This window comes from Lupinus angustifolius, chromosome LG16, assembly GCF_001865875.1.
Source record: "Lupinus angustifolius cultivar Tanjil chromosome LG16, LupAngTanjil_v1.0, whole genome shotgun sequence".
Classification (NCBI taxonomy): domain Eukaryota; kingdom Viridiplantae; phylum Streptophyta; class Magnoliopsida; order Fabales; family Fabaceae; genus Lupinus; species Lupinus angustifolius.
The window spans coordinates 2,447,851-2,466,418 of record NC_032024.1 but is presented as its reverse complement, the minus strand read 5'-3'; the positions used below and the strand labels follow the sequence as shown (position 1 = coordinate 2,466,418).

The 18,568-nt window shown below is 32.0% G+C and overlaps 2 protein-coding genes, 1 long non-coding RNA gene and 1 pseudogene across 3 annotated transcripts; 2 read left to right on the top strand and 2 right to left on the bottom strand.

Annotated features, from left to right (window-relative positions):
* On the top strand, positions 382 to 3,029 carry LOC109329838 (coatomer subunit zeta-2-like). Its single transcript, XM_019563697.1, has 6 exons — positions 382 to 480; positions 1,281 to 1,437; positions 1,757 to 1,904; positions 2,019 to 2,096; positions 2,524 to 2,608; positions 2,702 to 3,029. Exons 1-6 carry the CDS (start codon positions 460 to 462, stop codon positions 2,759 to 2,761), a joined length of 549 nt encoding a protein of 182 aa, XP_019419242.1. The 5' UTR covers positions 382 to 459; the 3' UTR covers positions 2,762 to 3,029.
* On the bottom strand, positions 4,002 to 10,744 carry LOC109329836. Its single transcript, XM_019563696.1, has 8 exons — positions 10,661 to 10,744; positions 8,900 to 9,753; positions 8,284 to 8,472; positions 8,083 to 8,174; positions 7,171 to 7,230; positions 7,012 to 7,081; positions 5,894 to 6,097; positions 4,002 to 4,786 (listed from the first exon to the last, which is right to left on the bottom strand). Exons 2-8 carry the CDS (start codon positions 9,602 to 9,604, stop codon positions 4,400 to 4,402), a joined length of 1,707 nt encoding a protein of 568 aa, XP_019419241.1. The 5' UTR covers positions 9,605 to 9,753; positions 10,661 to 10,744; the 3' UTR covers positions 4,002 to 4,399.
* Positions 13,383 to 17,963, top strand: LOC109329837 (annotated as a pseudogene).
* On the bottom strand, positions 16,081 to 17,629 carry LOC109329839. Its single transcript, XR_002105587.1, has 2 exons — positions 16,719 to 17,629; positions 16,081 to 16,688 (listed from the first exon to the last, which is right to left on the bottom strand). It is a non-coding gene; the product is annotated as an uncharacterized LOC109329839 (long non-coding RNA).

The following is an 18,568-nucleotide window of genomic DNA, read 5'->3' as shown; positions in this document are numbered from 1 at the left end:
AATATAAAGTTGTCCCCAAAATATATCAAATGTGGATCAAGCCATTTCTTAATATTTTTATGACCCTTTAGGATGATTATTTCGACCCATATTTGTAATTTTTGAATAAATGCACAAATTTATAAGGCCATCAACAATATTTGTTTAATATAGATAAATTATAATAATTAGTTTTAATTAAAGTTTATTTATTTATTTAGTTTTTGATACATGAGAATAATGTATCTCCTTATATAAGGAGATAATTTATCTCCTCTAGCCATTAAAAATGTGACATGTGTGCTATTTTGTTTATTTTTTAAATATTTTTATAAAAAATGATGAACATGACACGTGTCATGATTTCGAGATAACTTATATCCTTATACATATTATATATTATAAATAGTGTTGAATGAGGTGAGTCGTTCAGAGTTGAAAGCTTTTCTCCGAATTCCACTTCCGACGACGTCGTTCATCATGTCTCTTCCCCTCTCCTCTGTAACCTCTCTCTCTCTCTCTCTCTAGATCTGATCCGATCTAGTCTAATTTAGTTGAAATGAATTTGAAATGTGTTTGATATTTTTATGAATTTCAATTCACTGTATTTGCATTGCATTCATATATATCTAATTATTCACTTCTCAATACTCAATTACATGACTAATCTATCACTATAATTTATTCCAATTCATTTTATTCTATGATAAATTCAGGTATAGGTATATGCATGCATATTTGATTTACAATTACCTACCCTATTCTATTACATATCTCTCTTCATGTGGATGTGGATTTGGATTCGATGACTTTGATGACTTGAGACTAATCTGAAACACAATTGACAAATATATGAACTCATTTAACTAACTCGCGATTCGATTTGATTTTCGATTGTCTGTGAGTCAGTCAAAATGAGTTCACTATTAGTCAATTGTGTTCCAGGCTGGTCTACAGTCACCAAACTCGACACTCACTGAATCCAGATCCGATCGTCGAGAAGCTAAGTTTAGTGTTTGAATCGGGAGGGTTGCGAGTGTAATTAAGCTAAACCTTTGGGCAGGTGTGTAAATTTTCTATGTTATATGATGTGCTTATTCTGAAATTCTGGGGATTTGGCAACCTGAATATAGTATTATTGAAGTTCACATGATTGTTTGTTTTCGTGAATTTACTGTTTTGTACTCTGAATTGGAATTGTTGAATCGATTATTAATGTGAAAAACTCATGTGATTTCGAAACATTTTTATGAGTTATTTTTAAGGGAAGTTCTAATTTTGTACTGTGTAATTTTTCTTAGGACTGCCCTTCTATAAAGAACATCCTACTTCTGGATTCTGATGGGAAGCGTGTGGCTGTCAAATATTTCTCAGATGAGTGGCCAACAAATGTTGCAAAGGAGTCTTTTGAGAAACTTGTATTCACAAAGACTCAGAAGACAAATGCCCGAGCAGAAGGTGAGTGTTTCCTTCTCAACATCTCCGTACAGTCAGTAATTTGTTTAAATCTGTTCCTCGTATTTTCCATCGAAGGTGGCGTTATCTCTTGTTGGCTTCTTTAGTCCTAAATTACAGCATCAGTTTGCTATTACAATCAATGTTAATTGTCAATTCTATTCTTTTTTATTGACCATGCTATCATTCAATTTAAGAATCACCTTCACCTTATGTTAATATCTGCTTACATGATTGGAATAAATTGTTAATGACTATCCTGTACCTGATTTCGTTCTGTAAATATATTGAGTGTGCATTTTTTGGGTGTTTCATTTGACAGCGGAGATAGCAATGTTTGAGAATAACATTGTTGTTTACAAGTTTATTCAAGACCTTCACTTTTTTGTCACTGGGGGTGATGATGAAAACGAGCTTATCTTAGTGACAGCACTGCAGGCATTTTTTGATTCTGTTGGGATCCTGCTCAGGTTGTTTTATTATACTTAACTATTTATCTATTGTTACATATATATTAAAGGTATTATCTTTTTTATCACTGTAATTCCTTGATGATTGTAATGGTTCCTCCTTATCTTCTTCAGAGGCAATGTGGAAAAGAAGGAAGCACTCGAAAACTTGGATCTCATTCTAATGTGCATTGATGAAATTATTGATGGCGGGTAGGCTGTTTGCTTTCATGATACATTCATCTTCTTCAATTGTTTGTTTGTTAGATTCGCTAAATCTTTTATTGTTCTCCCCCCTCCTTTCAAATTACACACTATAGAAGCCATTTGATACATCAAACAGAACAAATCTTTTCTTCAGTTAAATGATCCCAATTGTAATTTTTTCTAAACATAAAAGCAAAACCTTCTTTGAACTATTATCTTCTAGGAAGGAACATAAATGCCAAGCTTGGTGCTTTCATCACTCACAATGAATCATGATACTCTTCAATTCTAATTTTTTTAATCAAACATCAATTCAGCTTAAATCAGTTTCTGATATTTGAAAAACAATGTTGTAACATTTACCACTTATCCTATGTAACCTCTGTTAATCCAACAAATTCACTCATTTTTCAAGTCTAAATATTTTGTGCAGTATCATTCTCGAAACTGATCCAAGTGTTATATCTGGAAAAGTTGCAAGTAACAGTATAGATTCTGGAGCTTCTTTATCTGAACAGGTATCTTACATCCTTCATTTAATACTAGCAAACAATATTGAAATGAAATTCACATATTTGTTGTATAACTAACCATATTTCTTTCTGTTTTAGACACTGAGTCAAGCATTTGCCACAGCCAGGGAACATTTTACAAGATCCCTTCTTAGATGATGAATTTGGCATTTGGCAGTGGAAGAAACTTGTGTTTTGCCTTTCATATAAAAGTTTATAAGAACCTCACTTCTTATTGCATTCTCGAACCTGGATGATTGCGCCCTGGAAAAAATTCTGACATGCGAATACAGGCTCTATATTTTGCAGTCCTTTGTGACATTTTGTTCATTTTACCAACGACATGGCGTATAAACTAATTTTTCCGAAATTTTCGTCTAAATCACTTTTTTGTGCTTTCGATTTTATGTTAATACTAGAGTTTAAAGCACAACCTTGAACCTTTAAAGATCATGGGATCGTTAAAATCTTGGAAGTATTAGTTATTTATAGGGCATTTGACATGTCTAATTGCAGTAAATGGCTTTCTACATGACAGGGTCATACTTTCTTTTGTAATAACAGCGTGGGTCATATACTTGACCAGAAATAAATAAATCGTAGGTGTTGCTTAGCACATTATTAGGCTCAATAAACTAATCATTCTACTCTAAAATTATAGTATGTTTTAGCTCAGACCTCGTAGAAGTTAAAATAATATGTCATTATTTTTGTTGTGTTCAAGCAATTATAATCACTCGAGCTTGTTAAGTTGTGCATGATATTACCATTTGATCATTGTTACCCTTCGGATGACCATAGGGAAGAGTTTTTTTCCTTTAATTTTTATTTCAAATATCTTGCCACATTTGGTATGATAAAAACATGTGTTCCAGAACAAGTGTGATCTACTATCTAATGGAAGGAGGTCATGACACATTGTTACCCTTGTGACTCCGCAAAATCATGGTCAGCATGCTGTCGTTGCATCGTCTCCACGGCCCTCCGCAACCACAAGGCTTTGTGAGGTGTTGGCATTATTGCACATGATAGCAATAATGTTGTTGGCTGAAGATTTATCCAAGACCCTCTTATGAATTCTCCTATTTTACAAGAAATTTGGCCATCAGTGAAACATTAATGATTGTCAAAGGCTTATTTCTGAGATCAATTATGTTATTATAGACTTGTATGAGCTAGGAGCTATCATTAGGGATATCAACACGTTGTCTCAGTTTTATTCATTGCCTCTTTTCCTTTCTTTGTGGGACATGCAATAAAGTTGCACACATAGATTATCTAAAAAAAATTGTGCAAGCTTTTGTAGGTAGGTATGGTATAACGACCCACTTGAGTAATGATATTATGCATTCCCTCCAAAAAAAGAGAATTCATATTTTTAATCAATTTGAACTCTATCTCAGAATAAAATTTTGAACTGTAATTTCCGTAGTTATGAAAACTGGTTGGTTTAATGACCGATACGGTATTAATAATACTGGTAATTTCAATTCTCCTATCCAAACATACCCTTCATATATTTAGGCAAAAGTTCTCAGATTTGGGAGAAAATATATTGGACCCAATATTTAATTGAACAGTAAGTACATACTAGGTTTAGAAGAATTCACCTTTGATTGAAGCTATCAGCTTATCATGGATGTCTCATCCAACCAAGGTTGCTTCTCATATTGACCAAATCTCAGAAATAGGTAAAGTACAATGTTTTCTTTTCAAATTCATCCTTATCAACTTGAGACTTGGAAAAATCTGTTGCCGAAGATGGTTCTAAAGCATACTTGGACAACTATAATATCTTTAATGAATGAGAAAATAGTCCCCATCGCTCCGGAAAGCATCACCAGCAGTAGGAGGTAAGCTATTCCGAGAAACATTTTTCCGGACTTGGGCATGAGTCTCTGCTTCATGTTGAAACATCTTCACCAATTCTTGCAGCTCAAGCATCCTCACTTCAACCTGTTCCTCTGCAATGGGTTTTTTCAGACCAAGGTAAACCAGACCAACTATAATCAGCACTACTCCTAAGAAGATGATGATTGCTGTGAAGACACCAAATGCATATGGTGTGTTTTGAGCCCCAGGTATTCCATCAACGTTGATCCCGAATAACCCTGTAATGATGGTGAGGACAACACCACAGCCTCCAAATACAGCTAAATTATGGGTCACCCGAAGGCTTCGATCCTGGAGCACGTGCAAGACGATTATCATGTTAGCCCAGACCATAGTAGTTAAGATCATTATTTAATTCGTAGGATAAGTTGATCTTACGAGTTTTCAAGAGCTAGCTAGTTATGTGCCCACTCTAAATGCAATCTCACCACCACCGGTGAGATCGCCGGGGAAGATCGTAGGATCGTAAAATCACTATCTCATTGTGATTTTCTATTTTTATGGCAAAAACCCTAAATTGCAAAATTTTCATCTTCTAAACCTGTATAGAAAGGGAAACCATGACCCAAAATAATTTGACCCGCCCAAAATTCTTCTAAACCCTAAATTGCAAAAAAAAACAAACATATCATAACCATATTAGAAGTAGAAGCTACAGCCACAACCAAAAGATCCCAAGACTTCATTTTCAAGTTTCCTTATTATAATCTTCATCTTCAACATATTTCTTTTCCTTGTTCTCTCTAAAGTGATGTTATTTCTCTATTTTATGTTGTAATGTGTAATGGGAGAAAAACGGTGCTCACTGTATTGTATTGACTTTGTTATGTTCTTTTTATGTGCTTTTGTTAAATTTTGCTTTGTACGTATCACATTTAGCCCTCAAATTGACTTTTGTTCCACCTTCGACGTATATACTATTATAATATACTTGTAGCCTACATAAAACATGATGTTTCCACATAAAACATGGTGTAATTACATGATATTTTCACATACATATTATACTATATATATAATATGTATGTAATATAATATTAGGCTTTCATTTGTTGGTGTTTTTTGCTATCAAACACTTTAGTTCATTGTGTTGACATGTTAGTTTTGCAATTATATGAGACCTAATACTTTTGTATTCATATGTTTTTTATGTTAGAAGTTTAAGTTTGAAAACTGAAGTTTTTATTATTGTGTATATGTATATCTAAAAAAATCAATATTTGGTAGGATCTTACGATACGTGTTATGATCACATGTTTTACGTTTTCATATACCTCTTCCGATCTTACGTAAGATCTCGATCTTGTCAACTATGGCACAGAGTGAAGAATATTTTTTTCCCAATATGTTGTTTGAAAATGAAAAGCTTCCTGAGTGAAAGTTCGGAGTAATTAATACCTGCAGCCAAGCTCGAACGGTGCTCTGCATAACATCTTGAATGGTAAACAAGCGGCCACGAACTGCTTCTTGCTCCTCAATCATTTCCCTTGTGCTCTTTTTCATTCCCTCTAACCAGCTTCTCGCTCGATTTCCTTTTAGATGTTGGAGAAGCTCAAAAACAATCTCATCTCTTGCATGAAGAGACCACTTCACTCTGATCACCTGCAATGAAACACACAATTTGTAAGAATGCATCTCTATACAATGTATTTTTTATTACGAGGGTAGAACTAATCCTCTAGCATAGTCAGGTGGCACCCTTGTGGGTTGTGCAATGGATTTGATCAAAATGAATTGTTATTAAATAAACAAATAAAAAAGAGCTAACACAGAATTTGGCTCACTTTGGTATTGTACTATTCAGAAGGTATTTTTAAAAGTAAATAATAAAATTATCAGGATTTAAGTTAAAACAATTTTAAGTCTGTTTTTAAGCTCAATATGGCTAATGGGCATTTTATAATCATTAGAATATAGTTGTGCCAAATCATACACCTAATGGTAATAATCAAGAGATCAGCAGCTTCAGTTCAATTTTATCCACTCTCTTGTTCTTGCTCACTTTGTACAGGAGATATAATGTGTCAAAACTAAATTCACATGCAAAATTGTTTCCTCAGGTTTCAATTTTCCAAAAAAAATAATTAATGGAAATACCTTGTAATAAAGTATATTAGAACTCTAATTTAGGAGGAATTTGAGGAGATAATTACTTGTCATTATGAATACTAGCTACTTCACTAGTCACTAGCATAGATATGCCCTTGTGTACCGTCTCATTACCCAAAAAAACACCCTTGTGTACTGTCTAGTTTAAATATAGATTTCAAGTACTCTAATTTTAAGTATAATTTAAAATGTGAAGTGTCTATTTAACCAGCAATGGCAAGATCAACCTGTGAACTGCAAGTCTGCAACCATCCAACCATTTGAAAATCTCAACCTTTTTAATTCTCTATTACTATGTCAAAATACAAGCATAAAAATGCATTTCAGCCATAGCTATTAAAAATTTAGAATCATTAATCAGGCACTCCTCCAAAGAGGTATATTCTACTTAGCAAGAATTAACATACCTGTCGTGATAACTTTGTGATTTCTTGATTTAAAATGATCCTGAAGAGATTCAGATCTTCATGGTTTCGCCTAGTCAATCAGAAAACTATCAACTAAGTAAAAAGACAATTTATAAAACTGGAATGACTTGAATTCAAACACAATTCAAAGTTAAGAACCTGTTCACAAATTTCAACTCAATCTCATCCGCCGCCCCAAATATAGATTTACGGAATAACCTGAAAAACTAAATAAAAATGTTAAGCTAAAGTAACACATTACTTGAAGTATACATGAAATACAGTTGGCAAGAGTGCACTGGAATAAGACTGCAAGTTACACATCAATGCAAGATTAGGCAAATTTTCCATATTTGCATGCTACTTATCTTAGGGGCATTCCTAAGGTGCCAATAATCAAGTATGAGAGGATCAATGTATAGATAAAAATAACTAAAAATACTTAAACAAATTACTTGCAAAACTAATAACAAATTTTAACTTGGCAATGCTTTGGTTGATTTCACAAAATAAGCAATTAATTTGAGGAACCCATATCTCAAAATTTTAGGGCTTCTAGAAATTCATCTCTAATCGACCCACAGCTGGTATTCATTCTATACTATTTGTTTATTTTGTATTTTTCCTTTTATGTTCATTTTCTTTTCCAAATGATGAAAAAATATCTGAAGTCCAAATAAAGAAGCCATTGCACTAAAATCAGAATGTACTGAATTTGGGTTATCTGCATATAATCACAAGTTTGCAAGTTAAAAATTGAAAACATGCCACAGACAAACTACCTACAAAGGAGAAAGTCAAAATATGAATGCATTATTAGTGATAAAATACTAAATATGTACTACTTTACACTTTCTCTCAGCAACAAAGCACATAGTAAAAACAATTGCAAGTTATATGAGTAAAGGCAGTTTAATTTAATTTAAAATAACTCAGGAAAAACTTAGTAAATGAGTTTATACTGAAGAATAAAAACATCGAATGAGATATGAGGCCTACACGAGTATTGTTTCATATGTGAGCAAGTTAATTAACACCTGCATCAAATATGAAAGAAAATGTTGTAATTACCTATCATCCCACCGAGAAAGACGGCATGCAAGCTGTGCTATGATTTCATGTACAGTTCTAGGCACATTATATCCTCCAGCAGAAAGAAGCTCCTGACCAATGTCGAGAACAAAAATGAATTACATCTTTCTAAATGAATAGAAAAACTAAATCGTTAATTGTGATAAAAGCCACTGAAGGGAAATGACAAGCAAGAACAACCTGAACTTCTGTGATACCCAAAACATTTATCCTCGACACTGGTCCTTTTATATGCATTGCAGTTACTAAGAAGTTTTGTGCCTGCCAAGACCTAAGTACAATCGGAATGTCATCTTCTTGAACAAGAGGATCACCTGCTGATTGTCCCAAGAGCTCAAACAACAGCCCTCCCGCAACTCTGACTGGGACCTACGTATAAGAGCAAAATCTATTCAGCAATTGAGTTAGACTGATGTCCAGTGAAATCTTTGAAGAGTAACATGAAAATCATTAACTTATAACAAATATTATTTACCATTAGAATATAATTGTAGCTGAAAAAAGATAAATGCCTTTTGGTTTAGGAATAGCTGTCAATTTCAAAATAAATAGTGAGACAGGATAAAAAAACGACATAAGGAATTCCGGTCCCTCATAAGGTCCCCAAATGCACTTGGGTATTTAACAATATTTCACTGGCATTCTGAAATATCTTTGTATATACACAGCCTCATTGGCCATCATATGCTACCTATGGTGCATCTAAAGTCTTTTAGCAATCTTATATCCACATTTAGATTGCCAAATGATTATATTATTAAGAATACCGATTACCATTGCTGAAAATACAATGTACCTCATAAAGAAGGTGTTTCATCCGCTCACTTATTAGTCGGCTTTCATCTCTCAAAGCTAAACTAACAGCTGGGTGTAGCCATCGAGCACTGCTGAGCCAAGTGTCAACAGTGGGGTGACCTGCCGAAACATGGCACCACCATATAGGCCCAGCTGCACGCTCCCAATAGGGAGCTGCCAAATCTGCTACAGTAAAATCATCCTCCTCATCCTCAATGTCAAATTGATAAGAAGACCAATCTGCACCAACTTCAACTGTTTGGACAAGTTCTGTAATTCTTGCCCATCCAATTGGTACCCAATGACTACCTTCATACTTATCTGTGCCGTTAACTTGGCCGGCCTGAAGGACCTGGTTCTCCCTGTCATCATCAGAGGTGCCAAAAGAATTGTCCCTCAAAGCATTTACAGAAGAAGGGCGTGGGAGCTTGTCTTTATCTACTCTCATGGAAGAATCCCCCATTGGAGCATTTTCAGGGACAAGCATCTTTGAAAATTGACCATCCAAGTGTAGTCTGTCCAAGATCTTTGATGAGTACTTTGATTTAGTTGATCTTTTACGTCCTCGAACAAATTCAAAAGCACAAATAAGCCCATCTGTCCAAATGTCATTCCCATGATTGGTATCTTTACCATGATAAGTTTTATGGCTTTCTGGTTTCTTATTTTTCCCTGAGGAATGAGATCGGTCTTCTGTATCACTCATTTTCTACTTCTCATGAAGCCAATCTTCACAGAAAAAACACTCTTATATAAGGAAAGTTACAATAATATGATGTCCGAAAAACTTATTTTAATCTAGAGCCAGGGTTTGACAACCAACAGTGTGCTTCCCTGGATCATGACAAATTAATGCTGCAATATAGAAGTAAAAGGCGTTAATGTTAAATACAAGATAATACAAATACATCTACGGAGAAAAAGTAGAGGAAAAAGTGATAAAAACGCATAGGATCGAAGGAAGGGTTGGACCCACTGAGGATTAATATAGGTAGCATTGCCTTGCATCAGGCGAAGAAAAGAAAAAACAGAACGGGTGAAAATAAAATAAAGTAAAAAAGAATAGGTGTAGCTAAAATAAAGTAGAAAATAACAGGTGATTTATTCAGCTATGCTAGTTAATAAAGATTGGGCAAGTAAATCTAGCAAGTAGCACATCCTTCAAACTCGATTTATAATTTTGGAAAACTTTCAAAAGGACTTACCAGTTTTTTTCTGGTCCAATTCATTACAACAATAAAGCATGATTGTGAGTTTGTGACTATAAAGATTAGAAGTTGAGTGTTTTTTATGTTAGATTCTAGCCTATCAAAGCAAGCTACATAATCAGTGTTGAACTGCAGAACATATTTAGTAACCATAAAATGACAAAGCTCTACAACTATATGAATCTAAAGATTTTCTAATTGTTCACCACATAAACATAAATTCCTCAAGTGAATAACAAAGAATCCTTCAAGTACTCATGCTTGCACAATCCAATTGAATCAACCAATTATTTATCATATATATCGTTCGATTCATCTAAACGCCCTCTTTTTATATTTTCAAATTGTGATTCACAAATAACTTCTTCCATTCCAAATAAGGAACAACTATGGGAGAAAAATATAGGTTCAAAATGAGAATCCAGCAGCATAAAACTTACAAGAATAAGAGTGAAAAAGCGTAATGTGGTAACTGCAACGATAAGAAGGGAAATTGAAAAGGATAAAAATAATGGAAGAGAGATTTGAGAGATGCGAATAAAAAATGAAATTACCAGAGGAAAGTGACGAGAGCTTAGAATAGTGCCTCAATCCAAAGAATGAGTTGAGTACAATAATATATATATATAGATAAATATAGGGGCAACTCAGAATAGTTCATTACTGTGACAAATGAAAACAATTGATATAATCACTGAATCTTATTCGAATGGTTAAAGTTGAAAAATATATACATATAAGTATTATATGACTAATCACTAATTTTTAATCTAAATAAGACTCAAAATTATTATTTTCTTAATTTTTATAATATAAATACCTATGAAGTGAATAAAGTTAGATTTTTCTTTACAGAGGGGAACGGAGCACTGAATCTTATTCTTGATAGACCCATGAGAATTATTGGAGTTTAATATAAGATAAAGTTTTTTGCATGTCATTAGTCGTATATTTAATTAATGATTGACATATAATAATGCGGAGAAAAATAATATATATTGTTAGTATAAAAATTTATATAATATGATTACACTATTCACTATTCATTTATACTAAATAATGAATAATTTAATATTAGTGTATAAACTCTCATACTATCAATGATGTATTCAATTACTTATGTTCACATCTATTGTCTCATTATTTTGTATTACTCCATGTGAACTCCACTACTACAAATTGGGTACATTGTATGACCAAAAGTAGACCTATGCAAGGACACAATGTACCAGATCCATTTCAGCTTGAAGGACACAATGTACCAGATCTATTTCAGCTTCATTTAATTTTTGGTGTGATTCAAGTAGCTAATCAAATAAAATGATATTTTTTGGCTTTTAAAATTTGTGTATGAATCAGACTGACTATGAACATTTTGGTTCAACCGTTTATTTATTTTTTATAAATCTCATCACCCTTCAAATTGTATTCAATATGACATAGTTTGTCTAGTTTAGTACATTCCAAAATAAAATAAAAAACAATTTATATGCATAATTGAATAACATTAACCAAAACAAGTTACATTCATAAACTTGTTAAAAGACTAGTATAATGAAAATGGTAAAATAATTGAATAATTCATTAACATTACTCAAATGATAAATATAATAGTCATAACCGATTTACATTTCATTTGTCTTATATAAAATAATTATTTAAAAAAAATATGATTTAATTCTAGATCTTAAATATCTGAAACTAAACAAATCTTAAATAATTTTTTCAAAAAAACAAAACTATAAAACAAATTGAACCATATTTTTCGATTTGTCTCTGATTTTGTGATTTAAATTGAATCACATATTTCTTAACTTGGTTTGTTTTACTAGGTATGTTTCCATACTCTTCAAGACATGCAATCCTAATCTTCCCATTTGAACTCTTCATATTAAACCATTAATTAAAGAACCTAAACTAATATAATAAGAATTACACAAATAACCCAAGAAAGGTAAAACAATGCGTTTAAGTATAATATATACAAAAATTTATTATAGAAATTTAATTTAAATCTTTGAAAATGACATATGAGATAATGAAATGGACATGCTATTAAAAAAATCAGTCACTTTGAAAATTTGATTCCTAAAAATAAATTAAACTTACTTTCTTTATATGAATAATCTAAAATGATAAGTAAATTTTTAAGAAGAGAAAAAAGATGAATACTTTATATAAAATATTTTTAAAATATTAACTTGTTGTCTGCTTTTCATATTTGGGCATCACATATCATTCTTGTCCATACAAAAAAATGAAAGATAAATAACAAACTAATTTTATATAACTTTTTTGCAGATTGAAAAGGAATATGTGACTCACAAGTAAGGATCATCTCCATCAATGGAGAGGCAAATGTCACATAATAATACACAAATAGTAACATGTAATAATATTTTTATCTTTTTATTTACTATGAAATCATATTTTTGTTATTAAAAATATGAGCAAAAACAACATGTTGCCTCTTTAGGATCCTTGTTCATCACTCACCATCATTCTCATATAATAATTATTAATTTTTTATTTTACTATTTTTAAAAACAAGAGTAAATTATACTAACATCCTTCGAGTTTTAGTGAAATTATACAATTTTTTTTCTAGTTTTAGTACTTACATATATCACTTCTGTTTATATACATACATTACATTAACTCATGCTCAAACAAAGAAGTAACTATGATATTTAATAAAAAGATGATGCATGTAATCAATTTAAATAAAACATGATATATAATAATTACAAATAATATAAGAGTCAATTTCGGAAGATATTTTTTAAATTATTCTTATATATATATATATATGAGACATAAGGAAAGATCCACTTGCTCTAAGAGTAAAAATTTTAAACTTACTTCTCATCCTCACCATAAATTATAGGGAAATCCAATGGTGTCAATTAGTGAGTAGAAATAAACTATTAAATATTTATAGAATTGATAGCTAGGATGAGAAGTAAGTGAATCCACACTCGTATTATATTATAAGGAACCAAAAATAGTAAAGAGATATGACTCTTATACTATTTGGATTTATCTTGATAATATATTCTATTTTTTAAAACTTAATTACACTTGTAATATTTTTTTAAAAAGATTACACTTATATCTCTCTTACAGAATATTTAAGATAACTAAAATATCAAAAATTCGATTTAGTAAAAACTTTGGATAACAGTAATTAATTTGTACCAAAAAACATTAGTTTAAAAACAATGTGCGACATGAAGTTGATAAAACCTGTCATTCAAAATTGTGTCACCGTTTCCAAAACTCCCTAAACCCTCTCTCTCTCTCTTTCTCCACCGAAAGCCAAAAAAGAGAGACTGAAGAGTACAAAGACACTGAACCACGTTTTCATTTCCATATACATAGATACATCAACATCTCTCTCTCTCTCTCTCTCTCTCTCTCTCTCTCTCATTCTCCATGGGGCAGAACCAGAAATCTCTGATCTACGCCTTCGTTTCTCGTGGAACTGTGATTCTTGCTGATTACACCGAATTCACTGGAAACTTCAACTCCATCGCATTTCAATGCCTTCAGAAGCTTCCACCTTCTAACAACAACTTCACCTATAACTGTCATAACCACACTTTCAACTACCTTGTTCATAATGGCTATAGTAAGTCAATTCTCCCGCATTCTTTCTTTTTTATTTCGATCTAACTCTATACCATTCATTACACTCACCATTCAAACTTAAGACGACGAGAAAAACTTGTGTGAAGATGTATACAACACGACATTGTATTCGGAGACAACTGCATTTATGTTTTTTGTTGTTACTATATTTTAATTAGAATTAAAATTTTAATATCTTGTCAATATTTTATTGGTCGTATGTAAGTAGAATACTTGATTTGGTTATCTTCGTTCGAGTTTAACTTAATTACACCCGCTCTTCGTCTTGATTTAAAAGGTATACCCATCCCCCCTTACTTATGAATGGATGTCTAATTTTATTAAGTTAAATTTCAATTTTCAAAGGAGGTCAATGAAATTTACCTTTGTTTTGAGGTTGGGAAGGGGGTTAAATTTTGAGTTAGACATTTTTTTCTTGAAATGATAGATATTCCAAGTTCCAACATATAAAACTTATGTACATACTAAGAACAAGAAACAATAGATTAATGTCACTATATGCTACTTTAAGAATATATCTGTACTTGCAGAGTTGCAGGAGTAACATTATTATTCGGTAATATTCCCACATTGGTGTTTTAGTGATTGCCTTCTAAGATCTAAGCTTATCAACAATGCATTTTTAGAGGCTAATCTTAATAACTTTGAAGATTGGTAGTATTCATAACGGTCTTACTTTTGGGGTCTTGCAGCGTATTGCGTCGTGGCAGATGAATCAATTGGAAGACAGGTGCCCATAGCTTTTCTAGAGCGTGTCAAGGACGATTTTGTGTCAAAATACGGTGGTGGAAAGGCTGCTACAGCCCCTGCCAACAGCCTTAGCAAGGAATTTGGGTATTAAGTTTCTGTTCGAACTCAGCCTGTAAAGTTTAAGCTGGGGATTTATTAGGTTTTTTTAGCTAATGCTTTATGCTCTTTGATGCAGGCCAAAGTTGAAGGAACATATGAAGTATTGTGTTGATCATGCTGAAGACGTAAGCAAACTTGCGAAGGTCAAAGCTCAAGTTTCGGAAGTTAAAGGTGTTATGATGGAGAATATTGAAAAGGTACAGATTCACTACCTAGATGCATTAATTTAAGAGAATGATACTAACGAAGCTGAAAATATCAAATTGCCAATTAACTAAAAAAGAAAATACATATCACTGATACTTCTACTATTCCAGCCTTGGCATGTCGAACATTGATTTGTCATAGAACTATAGTTAGATATGTATTTTTCAATCACATGTTGGATCTGAAGTGATTATAGAGAATGAGCATGCAATGTTTCAATTAGATAACCAATTTTCTTTTCCATCTTTTTAGTAAAAACTCAATCTAGTAACCATTACAACTTTTATAGCATATTCTGAGTATGGGTATTGCTTATAAATCAATGTAGGTTCTGGACAGGGGTGAAAAGATAGAGCTTCTGGTGGACAAGAGTGAGAACCTTCATCACCAGGTTAGTAATTAATACATCAAACTGCATTGTAGGATTGGGATTTTTTGAAAAAAAATCGCATCTATCAATCTCTCTCTATATATATATATATATTGGTGCCTTTATTATTATTTGTTAAGTGGATGTATGTTCTAGATTTCTATATAGAAAGGATGTTCTTCTCTTTTGGTGTTTTATTATCTCCCAGTCCTGCTAGTGGCATCTACTATATGAAGCACAGATACTCAACATGACAGGGACAACCAGACACATACCATTTCCGATATATATATATATATATATAAAGATTCGTTTACACTCAAGTTAATTACATTAATTACATTTCATTAATTACATTCAATCTCAGTCATTTATTTTCTTAAATCCAACTGACCAAACGAGTAAAGGAAATAAATGATGAGAGAGAAAAATAGAAATTTTAAATAACTTTTAAGTTTCATCATTTGGTCCGTTGGATTTAAGAAAATGAATGGCTGAGATTGAGTGTAATTAGTATAACTTAACTTGGGTGTAAACAAATCCTTCATATATATATATATATATATTATATTAAAATGTCAAATAAAATTAAACACACTCAACATGATTAGTATAACTTGTGTGATTAATTTTTATAGACATTTGCATGGCCAATTGCAGAACTGTTTGCATGGTTACCTAAGAAATCCAAATACTTGGTATGATACAACATAAATATAGGGATACAGGGAAAATTTTGAAATTCAAGAAACTATACGATCTAGATACATTTGCATGACTGCACGAGTTTATATAAAAACATTCATATTGAAGTAGAATATTTGTTAAGAGACATTGGTCATTTTTTAAATACATAACCATCATAATCACAATTAAAAAAAGAAGCTTATCATCATAAAAGGCATAACCTATTCGATAGAAGAGGGGTTAGGTCAAGTTTGAACAGAAGACGTTATAAAAGGTATTATATTGATTAGGTCAATTGAAAAAGGGTATTGTATATAGGAGTGAGGAACATATTTAATAAAAATAAAGTAGGCCAAATGTATTGAGTAGTATTTGAAAATATCTGATAAAAAATATAAATTTAATATAAAATATAGAATACTTTCTAGATACGAATTTGGAAGCATCTCATCTCATGCACATTAGTGCCAGATTCATGAGTATCCTCCATTTTTTTGAGTATTGGGCTTCATAGATGGTTACTGATGGGACTTACTATGGTCACCTACTATTATCAATATGTAACAAATTGTATTTTACCAATACATTCATGTATATATACACACACTAAGAGACATCATATGAACTTATATTTTTCACCATTTGAAAAAGCTTGGAGGCTCTTCACAAAGAAGATTTCAAAACAAAGGAATGAAGGATTAACTATATTTTCCGCCTTTAGAAGAAGTATGTCCATAATAATGCCGTAAACTTAACTTGAGTATAAAGAGGACAAGTAATGATATACCTTGATTAGGTAAAGTGCATTAAGCTCTTAACTCCCTTAAGCTAATCAATGGTAGACACACTCTTACTTGATTAGCTAAATTGCATTGTGATCTTAGCTACTTTAGCTAATCAAATGCAGATATACTCTTACATTCTCACTTTATTAGGCTCATTTGAAATGAGCCTTATCTTCCCCTTTAATCAATTCATGTGTAATAAAAAACTAACAAAATTTATAGTCTATTTGACATCTTTCTCCCCGTGTGGAAGTTTTCTATACACCCATCAATAAGGATGTCTAGTCATTATGGGTGTTGGCTAAGTGGGGTGTCCACCATGTATCTTGAATAAATCTTGAACATTAATACTTTCATGAAAAAAAGTATGTAGCCTAAATTATCTTATATGAGTAATACATTTTTTACAATCTCTTATCTTCGGAACTCCTCTTTTAAATTTTCTATTCAATTTGTAAGCATGTAAGTTGGTAATACTATTTATTAGTTAACAGTAACATACGGCAAAAAGAAGTTACATGAACTATCTGACAATCTTCTTTATAGATAAGCATGGGAGATATACAAATACATATAGTAGTTTTACAACAATGTCTATCATCAAAAGGGAGTTGGGTCTCCGGGGCTTGCTAGGGTAGGCCTCACGACTCTATGAGTGCGCTTATAGAGGTATTTTAAATTACCCACTCACGAGGTCCTCATGCTAGTATTAGGATTTGAACTCACGACTTTATGGGCTATGAACGAATTTGTTACCAACGGGATCAAGTGATCAACCTTAGTTGGCAAAATCAATTTTTTTTATAGAGCACAGTTTAAGATCAGTTTATATTTAAGGAAAAGAACTGCTGTGTGTTGCTTTTCCTTTTACAGTTTATGACCAAAACAAATAGAAAAGTTCTTTCAAATTCACGTTTCTACTTTTCTGTTTTGAATATGGGCATGCATTTTTGCCAATTTTTGAGAATGTTCTCTTCCAGGCACAAGATTTCAGGACTTCAGGAACCAATATTCGTAGAAAAATGTGGCTGCAAAACATGAAGATAAAGCTGATTGTATTGGGAATTTTGATAGCACTGATCCTCATAATAATCCTCTCTGTGTGTCGAGGATTCAACTGTGGAAAATAAGCACCATTCTCAGAGGCATATTTATCTTGGTATTTCAATCTTGTGATTATGAGGAAAGTTATCTAAGTATATCAAATGGCTTTGTATATGTAGTAAAAACTAAAAGACAACAAACTCTGTATGCTGTGCACACTTTGTTCTACTTAAAAATGCTTTTGATAATATAAGTTGAGTTGTCCATTGAAGTTCAATTTCTATTTGCATTATTATAATGTCATCAATCATGCAAATGAAATTAGTGCCTTGTTTCCTTATCTTATTCTTTTATGATTCTAGATTCATCATACAATCAAACCTATACAACTTCAAAATTAGTTGAGTTATAAACTATAGGGCACACACCCTTTTCTCAATTTCCATTGTAAGCTTATTAGAATATAGAGACGAGTACACATTTGTTGTGTCACTCCATGTGTCATGAGCTTGACGTAAGCAAACTTGCGAAGGTCAAAGCTCAAGTTTCGGAAGTTAAAGGTGTTATGATGGAGAATATTGAAAAGGTACAGATTCACTACCTAGATGCATTAATTTAAGAGAATGATACTAACGAAGCTGAAAATATCAAATTGCCAATTAACTAAAAAAGAAAATACATATCACTGATACTTCTACTATTCCAGCCTTGGCATGTCGAACATTGATTTGTCATAGAACTATAGTTAGATATGTATTTTTCAATCACATGTTGGATCTGAAGTGATTATAGAGAATGAGCATGCAATGTTTCAATTAGATAACCAATTTTCTTTTCCATCTTTTTAGTAAAAACTCAATCTAGTAACC